The 26,363-nt window shown below is 37.6% G+C and overlaps 2 protein-coding genes and 2 pseudogenes across 2 annotated transcripts; all 4 read left to right on the top strand.

Moving 5' to 3' along the window:
* Positions 1 to 5,119: 5,119 nt before the first annotated feature.
* LOC122327249 lies at positions 5,120 to 6,895 on the top strand (annotated as a pseudogene).
* Positions 6,896 to 9,872: 2,977 nt separating this feature from the next.
* LOC122327248 (amine sulfotransferase-like) lies at positions 9,873 to 13,000 on the top strand. The gene is made up of 6 exons (XM_043222456.1): positions 9,873 to 10,057; positions 10,263 to 10,465; positions 10,793 to 10,919; positions 11,730 to 11,824; positions 11,949 to 12,129; positions 12,802 to 13,000. The coding sequence occupies exons 1-6, from the start codon at positions 9,892 to 9,894 to the stop codon at positions 12,927 to 12,929; spliced, it is 900 nt and encodes a 299-aa protein (XP_043078391.1). The 5' UTR covers positions 9,873 to 9,891; the 3' UTR covers positions 12,930 to 13,000.
* Positions 13,001 to 15,563: 2,563 nt separating this feature from the next.
* On the top strand, positions 15,564 to 18,638 carry LOC122327251 (annotated as a pseudogene).
* A 1,929-nt stretch (positions 18,639 to 20,567) lies between these two features.
* Positions 20,568 to 25,423, top strand: LOC122328183 (cytosolic sulfotransferase 12-like). The gene is made up of 4 exons (XM_043223886.1): positions 20,568 to 21,050; positions 21,264 to 21,481; positions 21,562 to 21,688; positions 24,957 to 25,423. The coding sequence occupies exons 1-4, from the start codon at positions 20,930 to 20,932 to the stop codon at positions 25,421 to 25,423; spliced, it is 933 nt and encodes a 310-aa protein (XP_043079821.1). The 5' UTR covers positions 20,568 to 20,929.
* The last annotated feature ends 940 nt before the right edge of the window (positions 25,424 to 26,363 follow it).

Consider the following 26,363-nt stretch of genomic DNA (forward strand, 5'->3'; position numbering starts at 1 on the left):
AAAAGTTAGCTAGATGGTAGCCATTGACTTTGGTGGTATTTTTTTCTCCCACAATATAGAATCATTCTGATATTTCAGAGATGCTTTAGTTCCTCAAAATGACACTAAACACTAAAAGTCAATGAGTTGCCTATGTTCCTGATCGTTTTTTAATGAAGTTCATGTTGTGCATCAGCCTACAATTGCTTCATATCATATTGTTCTTTTGTTATGAACCCTGTGTAGGTTAGTGTGATGTGCACAACTTTTTTATACTTGTATCAAGACTACAAAGTGTTCTTATGATGGGGTTAACCTGGAACAAAGGGACAGCTTTCTTAGAGAGAAAGAGAGAAAGAGAGCGAGCGAGAGAGCTTCCCAGCTTCCATTAATAAAATGTGGGACCCTTAAAGAGGGGGTACCATGTAGTTTCATGCATTCAGAGTTGTTTACACTGTTAAAGAGTTTTACTCACTCTGGAAGACTGTCTGTAAAGAAGTGTGTTTTGGGTTGTAAGGGAAAGATAACCTTATTAAGCTTTACAAAAGAACCCAGTGTTACGTGAATCATGGATTTTTTCCGGGGCAGCAAAGGAGTCTCATGAGTGTATTTGTTTGACGTTTTATAAACAAGACCTGGTTCGATGCTGTATTTGCACAACTGCATCTGATCACAGCATGACTATAAATGAGCAGCTGATGCAGCAAACATTCAGGTTTTCTCTGAGGAGCATAGCCGGTGACCCAGCCACTCTGCAGCAGTACAGCACATGGTGAAGGGACGAGGATTACATACGTAAGGGAAATGTTCCCTTTCAGTCAGTCACGTCGGTGACCGATAAATTAGAATCCCTACCAAAACGCCATGGACACTGCCCCTTCTAGTGTAAGAATCTGCTACTGTGGGAGCCTCCCATGCCCCCTCTATTTGGCGTAGGTCAGGGCTCTTCATAGTTTTCACAAGAACTTCAGTTCAACTGCTGGCAAAGTCGGACTCTGAGTCGGAAAGAGTTTGCTCTTGTCCCAGTTGAACCGAAGAATTAGCCAGTCATCAAGGTAAAGGTAGTTGAGAATGGCCTGTTTTCTTAACGGAACAAGGGTCACCGCTGTAATCTTCGCGAAGACACGGGGTGACAGGGAGATATTGTACTAATATGCAAATATTGTTGAAAGAATTATTGTGGAGACGAATTAAGACATGAAAATATGCGTCCTTCAGGTCGATCACAGCAAACCAATCCTTGGGATGGATGCACCCGAAGATGCATTTCTGTGTCAGCATTCTGAACGGAGGCCTGTGAACTCACATGTCCGGAATTGCTGTAACCAGCCACTATCTTGGGCCTGTAAAACCACAACTTTCCCAGTAGGAATGCAATCTCTCCGCAGACTTCTCTGAAGTGAAGTGGACTCTACTGAACTGGGAGGACATCGCACAAACCGAATCGCATAGCCGAGTCGGATGGTTTGAAGAAGCCAGCGAGACAGACTGGGAAACTTCAAGCTCTCAAAAAGTGACCATCGCCCAACGCCAGGTAACAACCACACTCAGAAATAGACATAACGTTGAGTTTGCCAGACGCAATTTCGTCTTACTATGCTGAAGCACACAGGGGAGATGGCCGCTTGCAACACAGGCTAGTGCAGCCTGATGTGTGCAATCTACTCAACAAGAAAGAACTCCCGCCACTAAAACACTGTACCACAAGTAAAGAATGGAGATTTGAAGCATGTCAGTCTTAATTAGGGAGCAGGACGACATAAACTGCTCAGCACCGAAGCGAAAAGCTGAATACATGCTGCATCAGCTGCTCATTTATACTCACGCTGTGATCAGCTGCAGCTGTATGTAATCAGCATGTGCATTGGCTCATTTTAATACACTTGAAGTGGATTGGTTTCTCGAAGCGAGATCCCAATTTGTCGTCACCAACGTGACTCGGAGTGACCAACTGAAAGGTAACTGCAGACTGTAAGTAAAAAAGCATTATGTCTGTGTTTAGTTAGTGAGCGGTTCTCAAGTGCTTGGTACTGTAAGAACTTCTCTTCTTCAGTGTATGCGTCCCCCTGTGTCCGTTCATCAGCAGTACAGAACAAATTCAGGCGCCTGGAAGCAGCAGTCGAAACAAACCACACGAGTGAAATCAAATCTGGTTTATTCAGAATGCAGCTTAACACAGAGAGTAAACCATCAGCTTATATAGCCCTTATGGGGCGTTGACCTCTATTGCATAGCTGGACATGCCTCAACTGCCCACTACGGAGAGCACAAAAGACAACTCCATATATGGGTTGAAGATTCACAAAACTAGCAGACTAGAGACAAAGCAAGTCTATATAAGGAATGAAAGACTACAGAGTTAGTAGAGTAACCTGAAACTATACCTGCAGGGCGAAAAGGGAATAGAACAATTGTCATACCTTGCTCACACACACACAGTAATAGAGAATTAATTCTCTCAGTCCCCTCTTTTAGGCTGAAGAGCCTAATTTCACAGCCATCGGAGTATAACGAGGACCTGTCATACTGTCAATTGTGGCATACACACGATCCATCAAACATCTCATAATGCATGGTCCAAAAACACATACAGCAAAACCGATTATTAAAATTGGTACAAGCATAGTAAAGAAAGGAGTCATCCAGCCAAACAGGTGATGTAAAATACCCCACCCCCAGTCCTGTATCTTTTGTTCATCATCATACAAGTCTTCTGCAACCTTTTTCATTTCCTTCACAGCATGGCCCACAGCACCAGCAGGTTCGTCCTCAGTTGGGACGTCACGCACAACACTGGTCACCAACCAGAGCACATACTCCGCCTTCTTTTGCTAGCAACATGTCCAGGGCTAGTCGATTCTGTGTGGTCATCAGGCGCAGAGCACCCAGCTCCTCCGCGCTCCGTCTAATCCAATTGTGGTGTCATTAACAAATTTAGCCAGACGGTAGTGCAGAACTTCGGTCTGATGCCACAGATCACTGACACCATACGTGGGCACCAAAGAGGTCCAGAACCGGTGCCATTTAGTTGAGAGTTGATGTTCCTCATGGACGTCATCAGCTACAGATCTCTTCAACCTGTGGTACTGTTTCTTATGCTGTGAGGTATGCTGGAATATCTGAACAGGGTAAGATAACTCTGAAACATTGGCCTTATCCCAAGATGTTCCTTCAGGAAGGAACCTGTGTTGATGTCATTGAGCCGCTCCACCCATCACAGTTAACGGCAGGCTTCCAGCTATTAAGCGATCTACATATAGTTATTATATTGTTTTGAGGCATGACAGGCATGGACACTGATACAGTTGATGACATGATTTGCTGACATACATAACATGACTCATTGGTGTGATGTCTAGCTGTCCAATTGGCATATTGCCAGAACAAATTATCAGTAGGTAAAACACAGTTCACACATTGTAATGATACAAAATCATGAATACTAACAGAAGCTGCATTCTGATCAAATAATAATTAGATAATATAATCAAAGGATATGTGCAGTCAGTTTCTATGTCAGCAACAGCGCTGCGTGTTCAGCTCCTCTGTTGTGCAATAGCAACCAATCTCGTAAGAAGTCGTCAGGTCGTCAGTCCAGTAATGCGCACCGTCCAGCCCCTCCGTCCCCGTGACAGTAGTGATCAATGATCCTACAAAAGTGGCCCCTTGTTCAGGTGTTGACGGCTAATAACAATCTGGTCAGAAAACTATTAGACATTCATACTGCTGAGTGATGCATTTTCAGCCTGGTTGCATGGATCCACTGTGGAAAAGAATCAGTTAGTACTGCGAGTTCGAGTTACAGCAACAATTTTGGTAGGAGCACTATATTTTGTTTTGTCCAATGGGTCTCCCATTTTTAAGAATTGTTTCACTAATACTGTGTCACCCACTTGAAAAGGGTGTGTCATGTCAATTGGCATAGGTGCTGAACTCGAATGCATTTTGCTCCAATTCTTGTGGAGAGCTTCAATCAGTAACTGCACATATTCACTCATATGGACATCACATCCCCCATCTCCCAAAACACACCCTCCCTTTCTCCAAGGCGCGGGGAAAGGGCGTCCCATCACCATCTCATACGGTGATAGACCTTTGAGACCCTTATGGGGTGACATTCTCATTTCTGCCAGGACAACGGGTAGCAGTGAGGTCCAGTCTTGGTGACCGACCGTTTGCATTGCTTTTCGTAATTTATCTTTAATAGTACGATTCACCCTTTCGACTATACCAGATGATTGAGGATGATATGGAATGTGGTGTCTCCACGTGATCTGCAATTCTTTCATTAGGTTCATTAGTACTTTAGACACAAAGGCAGGGCCCTTATCAGAGTCTATGGCGAGTGGTATACCATATCTAGGAATTATTTCTTTGAGTAGATATCGTACCACAGTGGGGGCATCTTCCTTTGGGCATGGAAACGCCTCCACCCATCTGGAAAATTTGTCCACAAACACCAATAGGTATTTGTATGGGCCCCTCTTAGGTAGATGTGTGAAATCTACTTGCCATTGTTGCAATGGGCCCTCTGGCAGAGGGAGCTGTTGATGCGACGCGCAAAGGTTTAGAACAATTATTCATAGCACAAACCATGCACCTGTCTAAAGTGGAATTAACATATGTGGCTAAATGTTGCAGGGCGAAAAGGGAATAGAACAATTGTCATACCTTGCTCACACACACACAGTAATAGAGAATTAATTCTCTCAGGTACCACACAGTAAGCTCTAGGAGGTATACTACAGGATGCAGTACTCTATAGGCATTCAAGATTAACATGAGATTGGATGAAACTGTGTGTTTTATGCCCCCTTTAATGTAAAAAATATTAAGAATTACTGATCAAGAACATTGTAGAAAGTATAGCTATAAAATTAACCAAATGCAAGCAGAAATTATGTATTGTTATAGTCTTTGTGTTTATATTTGTTTTATTGTTGGTCATCTGAACATCACTATTAATAAATAATTAGGTTAAAGTAACAAATCCAAAAGGTAGTCATTGAACTATGAAAAGTTAATGACATTTTAACTGACTGTTGGGTAACAGTGAAATCAGGTCCTATATAAATCAAGGTTTTCTCAGCTATTTACACTCATTACTAGTATCGAATTTCGTCTTAATAAGCTCTCAAACATGGCTCAGCAGAAATATAAAATACTTAAGGACAAAATGTTCACCTACAAAGGAACTGTCGCACTGGCCGACGGTCATGATGTTAGTCCAGAATATATTGACGCTTTAGAGGGTTTTGAAATAAAGGATGATGATGTCTTTGTTGTTACCTTCCCCAAATCTGGTAAGTGAGATTCAACATTATCTATGAAATGTGTATTTAAAATATACCTATGTAGTCTTTAAAAAGCCAGATAACATTTGGTGTACTTTGACTTTGCCACTGCTTATAGCAGAACAGCATTAGCATGTAAATGTTTAAGGTAATGACGTAAATGTTTAACATTACATCACTCTCTCAGGTACAGTGTGGTCCCAACGGATCATGACCTTATTATATGCTGAAGATTTTCCAGACACAGCCAAACAACTCACATACGAGCAGATGCCGTGGCTGGAGTATCAAATAACCGGGTAAAATTACAACACACGTCCATCTCCAAGACTCTTCTGCTCCCATTTACTCCAACCACTGATGCCCAAAATGCTGCAAAGAAAAGGAAAAGTGTGTACAAGTTTATCAGTCCATGAATTAATTCTCATTATGTCATGATTTTTTTTTTTAACAAGTCTGTCTTCACTGTCAGGTCATCTATGTCATGAGAAACCCTAAAGACATCATGGTGTCATATTTCCATTTTTCCAACAACAAGAAAAACCTGGATTCTTCCAAGAACTTTGATGAGATGCTGGAAAAATTCTTCACAGGATGGAGTAAGAGCCAAAACCTATATATATATATATATAAAAGAAAGAAGTTCTTAAATCTGCTACAAATTATAAAAAACACTAATTTTGTGTCTGTTCTGTAGTGCTTGGTGGCTGTTGGTTTGATCATGTTAAAGGATGGATGACAAATAAAGACAAATACGACATCCTGATCCTTACTTATGAAGAAATGATCAAGGTGAGACTGGTTCGGTTTATGGCCCTTTGTTGTTTTTATCGCAATTTTTGGAGTTATTGTATATTTGCTTGTATGTAATGTATATGAATAACTATATGAAAAATACTAATCTTTTATCAGGACCTCAGATCTGTCATTGTGAAAATCTGTGAGTTTGTGGGAAAGAATCTGTCGGACGCAGCGATTGATAAAGTGGTGGAAACAGCCACATTCAAGAACATGAAGAAAGACCCCGTGGCCAACTATGAATCCCTTCCTCAGAATATCACAGACCAGCCAAAAGGACTGTTTTTGCGCAAAGGTTAGAACAAAAAGAAAAATTAGTTCACCCAAAAATTCTAGCATTACCCAAGAGCTCTCTGACCCTCAGTAGACAGCAATGTATCTGCAGTGTCCCAGGTCCAGAATCATAGCAAGGACATTGGTAAAATAGTCCATGTAACATCACTGGTTCAAATTAAATTTAAAAAAGCTACAAGAATACTTTGTGGAAATAAGAAAACAGTAATAACAACATTTATTAAACTTTTTTACAGTCTACAGTTACAGTATTTTGCTATTTTGATTACTTTAGTTTTGGTGAGTAAATAACGACAGAACTTTCCTTTTTGGGTGAACTATCCCTTTAAATGATTAAAAGTATGACATATCAGCTGCAGTGCGAACATTTTATATTAATGTTTTCCACCTACTGTGTTACAGGAACAATTGGGGACTGGAAGAACTCTTTAACCGTGGCTCAGAGTGAATGTTTTGACTGCATGTACCAAGAAAGAATGAAGGACCTACCTCTTAATTATGTCTGGGACATCTCAGAATTGCATGGCTGAAAACTCAAGCATCCAATCCATTATACAAACTAATGAGATAAAACACTGCCATAGCAGTAATAAAACAATTAAAGGATGGCAAAATATTGTGAAAAGTAATTTAGTTTTTTTTAATAGCTTTTCACTGACAAAAAGGTCAGTATTTCAATGGTTATGAGCATGCAAGTAATAAGTTCACTTAAAAATGAAAATGGCAATTCATTTAAGTTAAATACTTATCTTGAAATCAATCACTCGACAAATTTAGTTCTCTGTGGTGTAAGATTTGTTATAGCTGTAGTGTAAATTCTTCCGGAGTGCGTGTCCTCCGTTGCTTTAAATGAGAAACCCTTAGCTTCAATATGCTAACGGCAGACGCTGGGAATTTTAATGTCATCATTAAATTATGCATTGGGTAAAGATATTGCCATTACTGCAAGCTGGGGTGATATTTTTTATTGTAAACATACACAACATGTTTTATTTATATCACATTATTTACACATTTTTGACCTAACCCAACCCCTGCCACTAAACATACCATTTGTCAACGAAACGCAAGATATAACAACCAGATACAACTACCATCTTTATTTATTTAAAAAAGGATTAATATTTAAATTTGTCCGAGGCAAAAGGATTGATTCTTCAGAGACGAAAGGATAGTTGTGAATACAATTGTCTATTGTGTGTCTCGTGACCAATCGAGTCATTCTACGGGACTCTTTTTCGCATAAAGACATGGAATGCAACACGACTTGTTATGATCAGTTTTTGCAATAAATACCTGTGACTGCACTTATTTTTGCCTGTGTCTGTTTAATATTGTTCAGAAGTGGGTAGGTTTAAGGTATAAATATAAAATATATTAAATGTATGTATTTTTTTACAAACACATGCAAAACATTAAACTGAGACAAATAGTTAAAAATAACGGCTGACCTTCATGTTGAAAAGTACCTTGAGCGTCAAAAATCAACGCCAAGTGGTCCTGACCAAGCTTTAATATGTGACGACTTGGGAGTGAGACCATGTTGCAATATAATATAACTATGTCTTCAGAGGTGTACAAAGACCGACATGTCAAACAACCAATCACAGTTCGTTACGTTCAGCATCATGATTCACAGCATGGAAATGTTATTAAAACTTATGGCATGAAAAAGCATTGGATCTTTCAAACTCAAGTTTACAAACAAATACCAATGTCTGCAGACGCCAGGTGTGAGGAGGACCATCAGCAATATAAAGAAACCAATCAAGTTTCTGATTGTAGAACTATTCTGTTTATGTGAGGCCTCTTTAATATTCTGGTGGTTTATGAGACACATCAACAGTCAAAAAGACTAAAACACATTATGCACTCCATCTGAAAACAGATAACCAAATAAACTTTATTTAAAAGTTTAGTTGCCTCTAATTTTGTTTAAAAGTGGGAAAATAGTTAAGGAGTATGTTAACTTTTATTGTATTATTTAAAACTTTTTTCTTTAATGAGGTACAAGGGAATGTCTTCATGTTCTCATACTTCTGGATTTTGTTCAGTTTCAAAATGCAGTGCAAAGATGCAAGTAATAAATTAAATTAACTAACTTTCAGGCTGTCTGTATTTTCAATACAGATTTGGAGAATTTTAGCATTACATCAGCTTCCTCTGCGGTCAATGGACGTTGTCAGAATGAGTCCAAAAAGCCTATAAAAACAACATTGAACACATCCATTATATAATCTGCAATTATGTTTCTTACACTAAAAGTTGTTCCCCTGTTGTTCTCTCACATTGAAATTCACCTACATATTTCCACAGTTTTTACTAGTAAACAGTGCTTGACCAGTACATATTTCTCTCCTGATTCACACAAGACATCTCTTTCACTAGAGAAAGTAATGCTATGGATAGAGGGTTCGTATTTTAATCATAGCTATTTAATCCAGATCTTAAAATTTCTTCGTAAGTAAACAATCTCATCTAGAATTTGGATGTCCTGAGGGTAATTACATTCTCACAAAATTTAATTTTGCTGTGAACTATATAAAATATTTTAAAACGCTTCATTTCATTGAAGTAATAGTTCACCAAATTTGCTGTCCTGAAATTCTCAAACAGTCTTGCAACACCTTTAAGTAAAAAAAATATAAAAAGAATGTTCATGATTTAATCCCATCTTACTCCTCTTTCAAGTGGAGAATATCATTAATAGCCATTGACTGTGACAGCATAGAACCGTCCAGATATATTTTAACGATGGTTTAGTTCCCCAAAATGACCAGTTGGATATCAGTGAACACAATCAAGCTGAAATCATAAACATACAGAGAACAGGCCAAGAATAAATATAGTATCGAATCGATTAAACACTAAAGGTCAATGAGTTGCTAATGTTCTTGTTTGTTTATAAATCTCTATATAATTGGTACATATTAAGACTACAAAGTGTTCTTGTAATGAGGTTAACAAAGCCTTAAAGGAACTTTCTTAAACTGCCTTCATCTCTTACTTAATTTTTGTGTAAAGTTTAGCCTATTTTCTTAGTAAAACAATGGTTCTTAAAACCTCTGAATTTTATTACAGTTAATAGTGTGTCAGCACTACCAACTTTTGTTGAATGGAGGACCCTCTAAACATCACTATTACATTGATCTACAAAGGCAGAAGAATTAGTTTAAAGAAGTGGTTCCCAACCAGGTTTCTGGAGGCCCCCCCAACACTGTTCACTTGGTCTGACAAAGCCATTTAGGCTCTCAGAGTCTCTACTAAAGAGCTAATGATCTGAACCAAGTGTGTTTGATTAAGTAAAACTTGCAGTGTTGGGGGCCCTGCAGGAAAGTGGCTGGTAACCATGCACTGATGAAATATCATATCCAAAGGTTGGTTATGAAATGTGTGAAGTAAATAACATTTTAACTAAGTGTTGTGTAACAGCTCTGTTTTCAGTGAAATCAGGTCCTATATAAAGCAAGGTTTTCTCTGCTGTTTTATTGGCTTTATTGGCTTTTGGCTCAGTAACATCTCAAACATGGCTCAGCAGGAATACAAAATGCTTGGGGACAAAATGTTCACCTACAAAGGAACTGTGATAACTTTGGCAGACAATCATGATCTCAATCCAGAATATATTGACAATTTGGATGGTTTTGAAACAAAGGATGATGATGTCTTTGTTGTTACCTTCCCCAAATCTGGTAAGTGAGATGTTAAGCTGTATCTATGAAATGTCTGTTTTGTGTTTGAAATGTCAAATTTTTTGTGTAATTTGAGATTGCCACTGTTCAAAGCGGAACAGTGCACTATGCATTAATACGTAAATGTTTAAAGACAAAATATTATTCAAACTTTATTAAATGTAGCCCCTAGTATTTTATGCAGAACTCTACATCACTCTCTCAGGTACAGTGTGGACCCAACGCATCATGACCTTAATATATGCTGAAGATTTCCCAGACAAAGTCAATGAAACCACCCATGACCAGATGCCGTGGCTGGAGTATCGAGCAATGCAGAATAATTACAACACACGACCATCTCCAAGACTCTTCTGCTCCCATTTGCTCCAGCCGCTGATGCCCAAAATGCTGCAAAGAAAAGGAAAGGTTTGTACGTATATCAATCAATTAATGAATTCTCATTCATTCTCAAATTTACTACATACCAACCAGCAGTCATTAGAGTATTTGTAGGCTATCTGCTTAATATCTTCTAACACTTTATTTTGGTGGGTCAACAAAATTAACATGCTATCAAAAACTTTGTAAGTATATGTCAACTTATTTGAAACCTAAACCTTCCCTAACGGCCTAGTAGGTTAGTAGACCTAGTTGCAAATTAATGAGAATTAGCTCACATGTATCATAGTTACAAAGCTGACTATCAAGATAAAATGTAACCAGTTTTTTTAACAAATCTGTCTTCACCAACAGGTCATCTATGTCATGAGAAATCCTAAAGACATCATGGTGTCATATTTCCATTTTTCCAGCGATATGAAAAACCTGTATTCTTCTGAGAGCTTTGATGAGATGCTGGAAAAATTCTTCACAGGATTCAGTAAGAGCCAAAACCAAACCTAATATATCCTTATATTCTATTATTTAATTTTTTTTAGTGGAAATTAGATGTTTAATAAAAATACAAAAAAGTCTGTAAATATAAATGTGTAATTTGTAATCTAATTAACTAAACAATGTGGTGATTAATTAACCTACTTAATTGGATATTATTGGCATACAATAGACAAATTATCTACCCAAGATCATTTGAACAGATTATTACATTGATCATTTTTTTATATATATTACTTGGCCTTGCTTGGAGATACAAAACAGTTCTAGATAATATTGTAATATTTTAAACATAGGTTTATTACGTAAACCCCGGCACATTTTTATTATGTTGACATAGGTAATATTGCTGTGTTTTTATTACGTTGCAGTTTCATACTGCAGCGGTTCAGAATTCAAATATCTGGGATGTGTCGCTAAAAGTTAATGTTCTATTGTGTTGGAAATATGCCCTAGACCAAATCCAACCCTAAACCTACCCAATAGTGTTAATAAATAAGTGTAAGCACCCTTTATTAATTGAAACTCTGTAAATTTGTGCCGAAAGGAAACGTTTTTACTGCATCTTTTTTATTTATTTTGGAAACTGGACTAATATGTATTTATTGTTATGTATTTCGTGTCTTACTAAAAAAATCGCACCCAGGTACCTTGATGCCATGACACCAGGTAAATAAATAGCCTCCGCCAACAAGATGGGCTATTTGCATTTTATATCAGTGTAGGTTATGGTAAAAAAAATGTTTTATACCTGCTACAAAGTTTAAAAAGCTCTAATGTTGTGTCTGTTCTGTAGTGATCGGTGGCTGTTGGTTTGATCATGTTAAAGGATGGATCACAAATAAAGACAAATACGACATCCTGATCCTTACTTATGAAGAAATGATTAAGGTGAGACTGGTTTGCCTTGTGAACCTTTAATTTTCCATCACAATTTTAGGAGGAGTGTAAATGTAACATATATACATTGTAATGTATATAAATATCTATGTGAATTGTATAAATCTTTTATCAGGACCTCAGATCTGTCGTTGTGAAAATCTGTGAGTTTGTGGGAAAGAATCTGTCGGACGCAGCGATTGATAAAGTGGTGGAAACAGCCACATTCAAGAACATGAAGAAAGACCCCGTGGCCAACTATGAATTTCTTCCTCAGAATATCACAGACCAGCCAAAAGGACTTTTTTTCCGCAAAGGTCGGATCAAATTGAAAAATAAAAAGTTTAGCTCACCCAAAAATAAAAATTCTGTCATTAATTACTTACACTCATGTTGTTCCAAACAAGAAGATCTTCGTTCTCTCTGACCTTCAGTAGACAGCAACGCAACTGCAATGTTCCGAGGTCCAGAAACATAGTAAGGACATTGTTAAAATAGACCATGTGACATGAGTGGTTCAACATAATTTTATGAAGCTATGAGAATACTTTTTGTGCATTAAGAAAACAATAATAGCAATTTATAATAAAAATATTCTCCCAGAGTTACCGTCTTCCTCGATTTTGAAGAGTACCCCAAAACATAATCAAGACAGTAACTTTTGGAAAAGGGTTGTTGAAGAAATTATGTTATTGTTTAAAGTCATTATTTTGGTTGTATTTTGTCCACAAAAACTACTCTTGTATCTTCATAAAATCATTGCTGAACCACTGATGTCACACTGTCTGTTTTGTTGATGTTCTTAGTGCCTTTTAGGACCTTGAACATGGTGGTAACCTTGCTGTCTATGGAGGTCCAAAAACCTCTCAGAATTAGAATTAAGGTCTTAAATTAAAAAAATAAATAAAGTCTTATAACCTGTGGGTGAGTAAATAATGATATGTCACACATATCTGTTATAATAATGTTATCAACCTGCGTTGTTACAGGAACAGTTGGAGACTGGAAGAACTCTTTAACCGTGGCTCAAAGTGAGTGTTTTGACCGCGTCTACCAAGAAAGAATGAAGGACGTACCTCTTAACTTTGTCTGGGACATCTCAGAATTTACTGGCTGAAAACTCAAGCTGTGACATCCCATCCATTATACAAACTAACAGAGATAAAACGCTATCAAATAAAAACATAAAATAGTGGAAAATATCTTATGTCTTTTGCTTTTTGACTCATGGCAGCTTTTATTGGCCAAGGCCCATAAATGAAGCATATTTCCTGCATAGAACATATTATTAGCAGTATTTTTAATAAAGTGTTTAAAAAAAAATCTTGAGAATAGGGAATGTGTTGTAAATGAGTTATTCATGTGTTAGTAGATAATAGTGCAGTGTTAACATTTCAATGATTTATAAGTGAATCATAATATAGGAACTTAACTAGTAACTAAAATAAATATTTTAACTACATTTAAATCAACAAATTTAAATGTTTCAACATCTTTTTCATTTAAATGTAACTAAAATATATTGTTTGCAACCGTTTACCTTTTTTTTCAGTGCATTAACCTTTTACTAAGGATTTTTTCATTATGCGTTAGCTTATTACTTAATAATAATTTATGAATCTATAATCATGTTTTGTAAATCAACAAATTAGTTAATCATCATCTAATCGCTTGTAAAAATGTGTAATATAGTTAAACATTAAATGCTAAGCTTAATAGGAAATGTATGTCTCATTTTGACATAATCAACAAGTCTCCCATTTAATATAAGACTCCCAACACCTAAAAAGCCTCTTTCCGAAGAGACGAACTGTATGCACTGCTGCAGTCTATGCTCTTCTGGTTACATTAATGACAGATTTACAGGAGAATCTCATGATGAATGTGGTAGGAATTTTGGTCCTTCTAGAAAGGTCTGCTATGTATTTCGGTTTGCATCTTGCTCGCATGATTTTCTCTCCAACCAAACAGTAATCCAAGACACTGCAAACAACTTACATAACACTACAAAATGCTCAACTAAGCAGTTGTGATTACAAAAAGCTGAATTCAGTGGAAAAGGTCTCATCATGCATGCACTCCCAGGTTGCCAAGGCAACAGAAACTGAACCAAAACTTGGTGAACTACAAAGATTAATTTAAAAGTCCTAATATTACCAGAAACAATATTTTGAGGTTTTCGACTCAACTGGACTGGTATGACTCACAGCCATTTTGATATAGAGTGATCTCACACAGGTACAAGTAAAAAAAAATACTGGCCATTGAAAACACACTTGCCCAGTAAAAGTGTGTACGGGGAAATAATTTACGTTTCATTAAAAGTTCCATGATTTTATAACTGGTTGTAAACGCTTCTGATATTTCTAGATGCTTCAGTTGCCCAAAATGAGCAGTAGATGTCAAAAAACGCAATCAAAATTCAAGTCACGAGTCGATAAAAATTATATTATTTCAAGTCAATGATTTGCTCATGCTCTTGTTCGTTTGTGCACCTCCCTCTATAATTGCTTTATAATCTTATCATTCCAAACGGCAAACAAGTGTTTTTAAGTTTAACCTTTAACCTTTACAATTTATCCCGGCTCTTCCAAGCTTGGTAATGCTTGTGGAAAGCGACCATTATTTTGAAACAGTGTGGACCCAACAGATCATGATGTTAACAGCCACATTCAAGCACCCCTTGGCCAACTATGAATGCCTTCCTCCGATCACAACCCTACAAACCTAATCAAACACACCTAAAGAGCCAGTCAAGCTCCTCAAAATTGCTTTTAAAAAACACAGGTTAGTATGCAGAAGCAGTTTAGAATTAGACTTTCCAGGAGAGTAGACCAGGAACAGGGTTGAAGACCTCTGGATTAAGAAATAGTTAACCCCCAAAATTAAAATGTAAGGACAATTTACACACAAATATATATATATATATATATATATATATATATATATATATATATATATATACACTTCCATGTATATAAGTTTGTTTCTTCCCTAATCCATAATAACAATCCTTATAAAAGAGAAGATTATTTTGTCCTCGCAATAAAAATACACCAACATATTTTTCTAGAGCTGTTTTGGACATTGATCCTTGATCTGCATACATTTCTTTCCTTATTTGACTTTTCAGAAATTATTAACATAGCTATGATAAATATATGATAAATTATAAAATATTTATTTATTTGAATAAACTGTCTGTGGACTCTTCTGATATTAAGATTATTCAGTTCCCCAAAATAACCAGTAGATGTCAACAAACACATTCAAATTCAAGTCTCAAGTCCATAAAGATAATGACATTTAAAACCTCAAAACTCCTGTTTGTTTGTGTTTTAGTGAATGGTGTAGTAGTTTGAAATAAAGGTATTGTGGTGTGCATCGATCTCTTGTCTATATTCAAATCTGCAAACAACTGTTTTTATGATGTGGTTAACCTAAGACTAAGCTCTACAGTGAACTCATCTCTTATTTTACTATTGCGATAGATCATTTCTAACCTAAAACTAAGTCAATAAGCTACTGTAATGAAAACCTTAGCATTACAGTAGCAGTAGTATTTGCATTTATATTTGCCATCTTGTTGGCCTTCTGAACTTTAATATTACATCTACACAGGCTGATAATTTAGGTGAAAGCAACAAGTCCGAAGGTTGGCCATGAGCTAGCCTATGCAAATTTAAACAATGCTTTAACTGACTGTTGTGTAACAGCGAGGCTTTATTCTCAGTGAAATCTGGTATATATAAAGGTCTTCTCCACTATTACGCTCTTTACTAGTGCTGTTGGTTTGGCTCAGTACGATCTCAAACATGGCTCAGCAGGAATACAAAATGCTTGGAGACAAATTGTTCACCTACAAAGGAACTGTCATAGCTGTGGAAGAAGTTCATGACCTCTCTCTAGAATATATTGACAGTTTACAAGATTTTGAAACAAAGGATGATGATGTCTTTGTTGTAACCTTCCCTAAATCTGGTAAGTGAGATTTATATATAAGATAAATTACCTTTTTAGTCAAACTTTCTGCTTACTTTAACTTTAACTGCCTATTAATGCTATAATGGAAAAGAGTGAACTTTTCATATGCACATGAATGTTTAACATTATTAATTCAAGCCCAGTGTATTTTATATCTGACTCTACACTGCTCTCTCAGGTACGGTATGGACCCAACGGATCATGACATTAATATACGCAAAAGATTTCCCGGACAAAACCAACGAAATCACATACGAGCAGATGCCATGGCTGGAGTATCGGATAAAAGAGAGAGATTACAACACACGACCATCTCCAAGACTCTTCTGCTCCCATTTACTCCAGCCGCTGATGCCCAAAATGCTGCAGAGAAAAGGAAAAGTGTGTATATGTTCATCAGATGATGGCTTGAAATCATTAGCAGGTGTTTATATACGTCTGTCTTCGTTTGTCAGGTCATCTATGTCATGAGAAACCCTAAAGACATCATGGTGTCATATTTCCATTTTCCCAGCCATATGAAAAACCTGTATTCTTCTGAGAGCTTTGAAGAGATGCTGGAAAAATTCTTCACAGGATGCAGTAAGAGCCAAAATATTAAAAAAATACTAAATATAAATATATATATATATAATACTATATATATATATATATATATATATATATATATATATATATATATATAAAAACAGATGACATATTTGATGAATGGTTTAAAAAAGTTTTATGGATAAACTGAATCTATACATATATTGGGAAACATGTATGTTGTGTCTGTTTTGTAGTGATCGGTGGCTGTTGGTTTGATCATGTTAAAGGATGGATCACAAATAAAGAAAAATACAACAACATCCTGATCCTTACTTATGAAGAAATGATCAAGTGAGACTGGTTCAGTTTATGACCTTTTGTCCTTTCCATTTTGGAGTTATTGCACTTATTGTGTGTGTGAGGAATTTTCAGTTTGCACTGTTTTTCCTTAGTTGGTCTCTACGTTTATGTATGTTTATCTCTGTTTATTCAACCACCCATGTGAAAAAAACCCTGGTACACAAAACGACATGCCATTTAAACTTGTATTTACTTGTATTGCCATTCAACCGCTTTGTGGTCTATGCTGGTGCTTTTCTGCAAGAAATGACAGCCTCCACCGCGCAGATTGAAATAATGCCTCAGTCGAAACATCAGAGCCATCACCAGAAAGAGCAATGCTAACAGCAAGCCAAAGGGGACCTAGTCATGTTCCGCTTGTCAAAAACTATTTTTAAATAGGAAAACTATTGAAACATTTTGGTAATTTTTGAATGCGATGATATTAGTCAAATTTAATTCAATGATGTATGCTAAGCTATGCTAAAAGTGCTATCGCCAGACAGGAAATCAGCTTAATGGATTCAAAAATGGTAAAACTCAGCTTATTAACTCTGAGGGAAAATGAGAATGAACCTATTTTCAAAAAAAGTGTTTTAAATTAAGAATTTTCGAACTGGAAATAATTTTTATCTTACTGTTTACTGTATTATTTTGCTCGGTCAGTGTCATTGTAGAACACAAACAGAGATTTTTAACTTGGACCATTGCAATCTGCCAGTCATGTAATGCAAGTCAATGGACATACAACCTTTGAGAGTAAAAAAAAAAAACATGCACAGGCAATTCCAAATTAAAAACCCTGCGGCTTGTGATGATACATTGGTGTCCTTAAACTTGAAATGATCAGTCAAGAAACTGAATAGTAGTTCAATTTTTGGAATCACATATACTTATACATATATACATGTATGTGTGTATGTATATGTGTGTGTGTGTGTGTGTGTGTGTGTGTGTGTGTGTGTGTGTGTGTGTGTGTGTGTATAATGTATAATGACATGCATAATTATTTTATCAGGACCTCAGATCTGTCATTGTGAAAATCTGTGAGTTTGTGGGAAAGAATCTGTCGGACGCAGAGATTGATAAAGTGGTGGAAGCAACCACATTCAAGAACATGAAAAATGACCCGTGGCCAACTATGAATCCATTGCTCAGACGACCACAGAACGTCCAAAACAGGCTTTTTTGCGCAAAGGTAAGACAAGCAGTGTCAAATAAAGCATCAAGATACAAATATATAAATGTATGTTAAATGTTTATTATTATTATTGTATTATTTAAACATTTTTTAAATGTTGAATATTAAATGTAAAAAGTCTTATATCACCAGCAATGGGAAAATGTTATATTAAAGGGTTGACCCATAAAAGAAAACTTTCATTACTTACTCACCCTCATTTCAAACCAGTAAAACTTTTCTTCATCTTCTGAACACAAATTGTAGTGATCTCATGAATTGTGCCAAACTGACCTAGAAGAGAAGAAATGGTTTAATAAAGTCATTATTTTTGTTTCCTTTGCGCTCAAAATGTATTCACATAACTTTATAACATGGTTGCACCAACAGATATCACATGGACTATTTTATCAATGTCTTTACTACCTTTTTGAGTCTTGAATGTGGTGTGTTGCTGTCTATGGAGGGTCTGAAAGCTCTCAAATTTCGTTAAAAATACTTTTGTGTTCTGAAAATGAACAAAGATCTTACTGTTTTGAACCACATGAGGCTGAGTAATTAATGACAGAATTTTTATTTGTGGGTGAACTAAACCTTTAATGTTGTCAACCTGCTGTGTTACAGGAACAGTTGGGGACTGGAAGAACTCTTTAACCGTGGCTCAAAGTGAATGTTTTGACCGCGTCTACCAAGAAAGAATGAAGGATGTACCTCTTAACATGGTCTGGGACATCTCAGAATTTACTGGCTAAAAAGACGTGGCATCCATTTTCCAAACTAATAAAGATAAAACATTAATAGGATAATAAAGAGAAGTATTAACGGATGTGTTCGCTATATCATCATGTCAAAACAGATAACAGAGGTTGATGAGGTTATGATGACATTGTGTAGTTGAGATGACTTTGTGTGATGACTTTGGAATTTTAAATTAATTTTAAAAGTCCAAATGTTATGATTTTTTTTTACATAATTTTTTTTTAGGTTCACTTCAATGTTATTACGGTGTGAAAATATTTACAAAGAAAAACCTTTACTCTTTGTACATCTTTTATGAAATTAAATCTGGAAATAATTTATGAAATAAACAGTGACGTCTCACTTTTCACTATCAAAGCAAATCCTCTTTTATTGCATTCTTTTCAAAGTTCATGAGAATGAGAAAGCGATTAAGTTAAAGCAATAGTTCACCCAAAAATTTAAATAGCAATAAGTTAAATTCAAATTTCTTATCCTAAAAGTCCTGATAGATTACTCTATAAATGTAGTAGGTGTAGGGTTTGTTATGCCACATTGTTGATTGGCGAGGAGAGTAGGCCAGAACAGGGTTGAAGACCTCTGGAATACGTTGAAGGAAGAGTTACCCCAAAATTAAAATTTGAGGAAAAAAAAATATATATATATATATATATATATATATATATATATATATATATATATATATATATATATATATATATATATATATATATATATCCCCATGTATATAAGTTTGTTTCTTCCATAATAACAATCCTTAAAAAAAAAAAGAAGATTATTTTGTCCTCATACGTTAAAATACACCAACATATTTTTCTAGAGCTGTTTTGGACATTGATCCTTGATCGGCATACATTTCTTTCCTTATTTGACTTTTCAGAAATTATGAACATAACCATGTTCAGTCATAAATAAAATATTTGTTTATTTAAATAAACTCTGTGGACTCTTCTGATATTAAGAGTATTCAGTTCCCAAAATAACCAGTAGATGTCAACAAACACATTCAAATTCAAGTCTCAAGTCCATAAAGATAATGACATTTGAAACCTTTGTTTGTGTTTTAGTGAATGGTGTAGTAGTTTGAAATAAAGGTATTGTGGTGTGCATCGATCTCTTTTGTCTATATTCAAATCTGCAAACAAACTAAGCTCTACAGTAAACTCATCTCTTATTTTACTATTGCGATAGATCCTTTCTAACCTAAAACTAAGTCAATAAGCTGCTTGTGCTCTATAATTGCTTAACAGTTTTATCTTTCTAAACTACAAACTAGTTTTTATGATCAGGTTGACCTAAGGGAAAGACTTAGAGCTGAACTCTCTAGAAGTGTTCTCCCACATAAACAAACTGTGAAATATATATATATATATATATATATATATATATATATATATATATATATATATATATATATAATATAATAATTCAATGAACCAGCAATAACAGTTTCTGTACATATTGTTATGACTGGCTCAGGGCCATAACAAGGAGGGGAGACGCAACGGTAAAGGTGCTCAAATAAAGGTTTATTAACAAAAATGAATATTAAGTTAAACACAAAAGAAGTTGTGGAGTGTGAATGTCTGTAAGTCCGTGGTGTAGGTAGTGTTGTGTGGGTGTAGGACAGGTGAATGGTGCGTCATGAGTGTGGTGCGTAAAACAAAAGACAAACTCAAATGTGCATGAATCGGGAGAGAGGTAGGCGAGGACGGGCGCGGTAAAGGAGCCGAGCCGGGCCGGTGCAGCGCAGCGCAGACCAAAGCGCGGAGAGAGCGAGAGAGAGGGTTTTTCACTCCACTTATATACAGAGTGATGTAGGTGGAGCAGTAGATTGGTGCAGGCCAGCAGGTGCAGGACAATTAGCCTGATGAGCCTGCACAAACAAACAGAGGGCGGCAGAGGGCGGCAAACAAATAATCCCCACTCCCCCAAGGCCCTGGGCCAGTAATAATATGTACATAAAATGTTTAAAAATAAACTTTGAAATAATTAAAGCAGTAATATCTTCTGCTCTGAGAATTGTTTTGGACAACTTTACATCAAAAAGGTTGAGAACCACTGAGCTAGAATATTAATAAAGTATTACAGTAGTATTTGCATTTATATTTGCCATCTTATTGACCTTCTGAACTTCAGTATTACTTCTACACAGGCTGATAAGTCAGGTTAAAGCAACAAGTCAAAAGGTTGGCCACGAACTAGCCTATGCCTTGGAGACTCTCTCCGCTCTCTCTCTAACTCTCTATTTACACTCATTACTAGTATCGAATTTCGGCTCAGTACGATCTCAAACATGGCTCAGCAGAAATATAAAATACTTAATGACAAAATGTTCACCTACCAAGGAACTGTCGCACTGGCCGACGGTTGTGATGTTAGTTCAAAATATATATTTAAAGTGTTTTGAAATAAAGAATGATGATGTCTTTGTTGTTACCTTCCCCTTCCTGGTAAATGAGATTCAACATTATCTATGAAATGTGTATTTAAAATATACCTATGTAGTCTTTAAAAAGCCAGATAACATTTGGTGTACTTTGACTTTGCCACTGCTTATATCAGAGCAGCATTAGCATGTAAATGTTTAAGTTAATGACGTAAATGTTTAACATTATTCAATCTGACCTCTAGTATGTTATGCTTGACTCTACATCACTCTCTCAGGTACACTGTGGACCCAACGAATCATTACATTAATACATGCTGAAGATTTCCCAGACACAGACAAACAACTCACATGCAAGCAGATGCCGTGGCTGGAGTATCAAACAATGCATAATAATTACAACACACGACCATCTCCAAGACTCTTCTGCTCCTATTTACTCCAGCAGCTGATGCCCAAAATGCTGCAAAAGAAAAAAAAAAAAAGTGTATAGAAGTTTATCAATCAATTAATTAATTCTCATTATGTTATGAAAGGTTTTTTTTTTCAGTCTGTCTTCACTGTCAGGTCATCTATGTCATAAGAAACCCCAAAGATGTCATGGTGTCATATTTCCATTTTTCCAACAACAAGAAAAACCTGGATTCTTCCAAGAATTTTGATGAGATGCTGGAAAAATTCTTCACAGGATTCAGTAAGAGCCAAAACCAATATATATATATATATATATATATATATATATATATATATATATATATATATATATATATATATATATATATATATTATTTTTTGGGGTGGAAATTAGATACTTATATCAATCAAGTGTAAGTTATGATAAAAAGAAAGAAGCTCTTAAATCTGCTACAAATTATTAAAAAAACACTAATATTGTGTCTGTTTCAAATGAAATGTAAAAATTTTCTTACAGTCTTTTGCTATTTTGATTACTTTAGTTTTTTTATCAACCTGAGGGTGAGTAAATAACGACAGAACCTTCCTTTTTGGGTAACTTCTCCCTTTAAATGCGATAAGTGTGACATATCAGTTGAAGTGTGAAAATGTTATATTAACATTTTCCACCTGCTGTTTTACAGGAACAATTGGGGACTGGAAGAACTCTTTAACTGTGGCTCAGAGTGAATGTTTTGACAGCGTCCACTAAGAATGAAGGACCTACCTGTTAACTTTGTCTGGGACATCTCAGAATTGCATGGCTGAAAACTTAAGCATCCTATTCATTATACAAACTAATGAGATAAAACACTGCCATAATAGTATTAAAATATTTCAAGGACGGCATAATATTCTTCTTTTTCCACTTATCCGGGGCCTGTCTCTGACTCCTCACCCTATCTCTAAGGGAGGGCCCAGCCACCCTACGGAGAAAACCCATTTCGGCCGCTTGTATCCGGGATCTCATTTTCGGTCATGTGCCAAAGCTGACAGTAGTAACGAAGATCAACCGGTAAATCAAGTGCTTCATCTTGTGGCTCAGCTCCTTCTTCACCATGACAGACCAGTATAGCGACCGCATTACTGCTGAAGCTGCACTGATCCGTCTGTGGATCTCTCGTTCCATCCTCCCCTCACTTGTGAACAAGACCCCAAGATACTCAAACTCCTACACCTGAGGCAGGAGCTCCCCACCAACCTGAAGGGGCAAGCCACCCTTGTCCAACTGAGAACCATGGCCTCAGACTTAGAGGTGCTGATTCTCATCCCAGCCGCTTCACACTCAGCTGCAAAACACCCCAGCACACACTGTAGGTCTTGGCCAGATGCAGCCAACAGGACAATATCATCCACAAAAAGCAGAGACACTATCCTTTGGTCACCAAACCGGCCCCCGGCTGTGCCTAGAAATCCTGTCCATAAAAATAATGAACAGGACCGGTGACAAAGGGCAGCCCTGTCGGAGTCCAACATGCACTGGGAAGAAGTCTGACTTAATGCCGGCAATGCGAACCAAGCTCCTGCTCTGATCATACAAGGATCAGACAGCCCTTAACAATGGGCCCCTTACCCTGTATTCCCAGAGCACCCCAGACGGGACACTGCAAGGAACCCGGTCGAATGCCTTCTCCAAATCCACAAAACACATGTGGACTGGTTGGGCAAACTCCAGGAACAAACCAGTATCCTGAAGAGGGTATAGAACGTGTCCATGCGATCCCACTGCGGGCAACACCAGAGTAGTGAAGAGTCCAGCACCTTTCGAGGAGATGAACCCGACTATCAAATAAAAACAGTTTAAAAACACTGTCAGGATGGTGCCGCGAATGGCAGCCTCAGTGCTTAGTGTTGCCCAGCATTCACTTGGCGAACTTCCGCTCTCTACCCAACAAAATGGACAAACTACTTCTGCTCACCCGGACTAACAGGGATTTTTCAAACTCTGCTGTTCTGTGTTTCATGGAAACCTGGCTAAACGACACCATTCCAGACAGTGCATTAAGTCTGTTGGGCTTTCAGTTATTTAGAGTGGATCGCGTCGCAGAATTAATGGGGAAATCAATGAAAGGTGGTGTACAGATGTAACAGTGTTAAAGAAGATGTGCTATGCCCATGTAGAAGCAATCTTCATTGACTGTTAGCCTGTTTACTAGCCGTGGAAGTTTTGCTTGTTCATTCTGGTATGTGTTTACATCCCTCTGCAAGCGCACGTGAGCCTGGCTTTACAAAAAACACGCTGATCTGATGAGACTGAGCAACAACACCCGGACTCTGTTTTAATCATCCTCAGGGACTTTAATAAAGCCAATCTAGAAAACTTCAGAAAGCACGTTACCTGTCCAACCAGAGACAGTAACATACTGGATCACTGTTATATAGTAATAAAGAATGCGCATCACTCTGTCTAAAGAGCTGCCATGGGAATTTCTGATCCCTGTTCTGTCCATCTCATACCGACCTACTGGCAAAAGCTGAAATCAGCTAAACCTGTACTTAGGACTTTAAATAGATGGACTAATGAAGCAAAGTGGGATTTACAAACCTGCTTCTCTCTCACTGATTGGAATGTCTTTGAAGCTGCTGCCACATATCTGGACGAGCTCACAGTAACTGTAACATCATATTTTAGTTTCTGTGAGGACATATACATTCCTACCAGGATTTATTTAAATTATAACATTGAGAAACCATGGTTCACCGTTAAACTCAGTCAGCTCAAGCAATCCAAAGAAGAAGCTTGCAGGATAGGGGACAGAGTATTGTATAAACAGGCCAAGTACACACTAGAAAAGGAGATCAGAGTGTCAAAGAGGAATTATTCTGAAAAACTTTGCACTTCTCCTCTAGTGACACAGCTGTGTGGAAAGGTCTGAAAGACATCACCAATTACAAGACATCATCCCCCAGCACTGTGGCAAATCAACAACTGGCAGACGACCTGAACAAGTTTTACTGCAGGTTTGAAAAGAAACCATTCTCACCTTCTGCAAACCCCTATCCCCCACACCTGCCCTTCAACTCAGCGAAGATGACGTGTGCCAGGTCTTCAGGAAAAACAAAAGAAGAAAGGCACCAGGACCAGACGGTGTGGCTCCAGCCTGTCTGAAAACCTGTGCTGACCAACTGGCCCCCATCTTCACACAGATCTTCAACAGACCACTGGAGCTGTGTGTAGTGCCTTCATGCTTCAAACGCTCCACCATCATCCCAATCCCAAAGAAACACAAAATTACTGCACTTAATGATTTCAGACCTGTGGCTCTAACGTCTGTGGTCATGAAATCATTTAAAAAACTGGTCTTGGGTTATCTGAAGGACTTTACAGGACCCTTCTGCAGTTTGCCTACAGAGCAAACAGGACAGTGGACGATGCAGTCAATATGGGACTGCATTATGTTCCGCAACATCTAGACAGACCAGGGACTTATGTGAGGATCCTGTTTGTGGACTTCAGCTCGGCCTTCAAGACCATTATCCCAAACCTTCTCCACCCCAATTTAACCCAGCTCTCAGTGCCCACCTCCACCTGCCAGTGGATCAGCAGCTTCCTGACAGACAGACAGCAGTTAGTGAGGCTTGGAAAATTCTCATCCAGCACCCGCGTACAACCAGCACTGGAGCCCCTCAGGGTTGTGTCCTCTATACCAATGACTGCACCTCTAAAGACACCTCTGTCAAACTCCTGAAGTTTGTGGACGACACCACAATCATCGGCCTCATACAGGACAGTGACGAGTCTGCTTACAGACAGGAGGTCAAAGAGCTGGCTGAATTGTGCAGTCTAAACAACTTGGAGCTCAACATGCTCAAAATAGTGGAGGTGACAGTGGACTTCAGGAGTAATCCCCCTGCACTCCACCCACTCACCATCATGGACAGCACGGTGGTAACAGTGGAGTCATTCAGGTTCCTGGGCACCACCATCTCACAGGACCTGAAGTGGGACACTCACATTGAATCCATTGTGAAATAGGCCCAGCGGAGATTATACTTCCTTTGTCAGCTGAGGAAGTTCAACCTGCCACAGGAACTGCTAAAACGGTTCTACTCTGCCATGACAACTGTTTGGTTCAGCTCAGCTACCAATTCTGACCTCAGAAGACTACAGAGGGTAATCAGGTCTGCTGAGAGAATCACTGGTACAACCTAGAGACCTGCAATCCCGCGGGAGTACCGCGGGATGCGTTGACTTTGTATGTGCCGACCTAAGACCTTATGAAACCGTCTCTGGACAGGGTTTCTTTAAACTAGCGCAGCATCTCGTTGATACAGCAGCCAAGATTGGAAAATTTGATGTGAAGGAAATTTTGCCACATCCAACGACATTGTCACGGAATCTGAGTGAAAGGGCACAAACACTAAGAACAGCTGTTGTCACTGCAATGACCGATACAATTGTAAAATATGGTTGCGCAGTGACAACTGACATCTGGACAGAAAACTACCGAAAAACCTCTTTCCTATCAGGCACAATACACTACACAGATGCAAATTACGACTTGGTGTCAAAGTGCTTTTGCCACACCATTCGATGAAGGCATTTCAAAAACCGGCGAAAACATTCGATCTTTACTATTTCAGAATCTCAGAGTATTTGGAATAGATAGTTCACAGGCTAACAAACTAGTCTTTGTCACTGACAAAGGAGCGAACATGATCGCAGCTCTACGCGGGTTCACGAGACTGAACTGTAGCGCTCATATACTCAACATCATTCTTTCACATGCATTCTCATCCGCTGTGATGGACAAAACACCCGAAGCTGGCCACCTTCTGAAAGACGTAAAAAAACTAGTCACCTACTTTAAACATTCTGGCCTGCAGGTGAAGCTAAGTAAGTCTCTAAAGCAGTCCGTGGAAACAAGATGGAATTCAAATTTCGAAATGCTGGATTCCGTGTTTCAACAGTATGA

The sequence above is a fragment of the Puntigrus tetrazona genome, chromosome 22, assembly GCF_018831695.1.
Source record: "Puntigrus tetrazona isolate hp1 chromosome 22, ASM1883169v1, whole genome shotgun sequence".
Taxonomy (NCBI): Eukaryota; Metazoa; Chordata; class Actinopteri; order Cypriniformes; family Cyprinidae; genus Puntigrus; species Puntigrus tetrazona.

Excerpts from the sequence above, each read along its gene's own strand:
- LOC122328183 (XM_043223886.1), top strand. The coding sequence starts at position 20,930 with ATGACAAAATGTTCACCTACCAAGGAACTGTCGCACTGGCCGACGGTT. Across the intron at positions 21,051-21,263 it reads TGTCTTTGTTGTTACCTTCC|CTCTCTCAGGTACACTGTGG; the intron begins CCTTCCTGGTAA and ends GACTCTACATCA. Across the intron at positions 21,689-24,956 it reads AAAATTCTTCACAGGATTCA|CTCTCAGTGCCCACCTCCAC; the intron begins GTAAGAGCCAAA and ends AATTTAACCCAG.
- LOC122327248 (XM_043222456.1), top strand. The coding sequence starts at position 9,892 with ATGGCTCAGCAGGAATACAAAATGCTTGGGGACAAAATGTTCACCTAC. Across the intron at positions 10,920-11,729 it reads AAAATTCTTCACAGGATTCA|TGATCGGTGGCTGTTGGTTT; the intron begins GTAAGAGCCAAA and ends TCTGTTCTGTAG. Across the intron at positions 11,825-11,948 it reads CTTATGAAGAAATGATTAAG|GACCTCAGATCTGTCGTTGT; the intron begins GTGAGACTGGTT and ends ATCTTTTATCAG.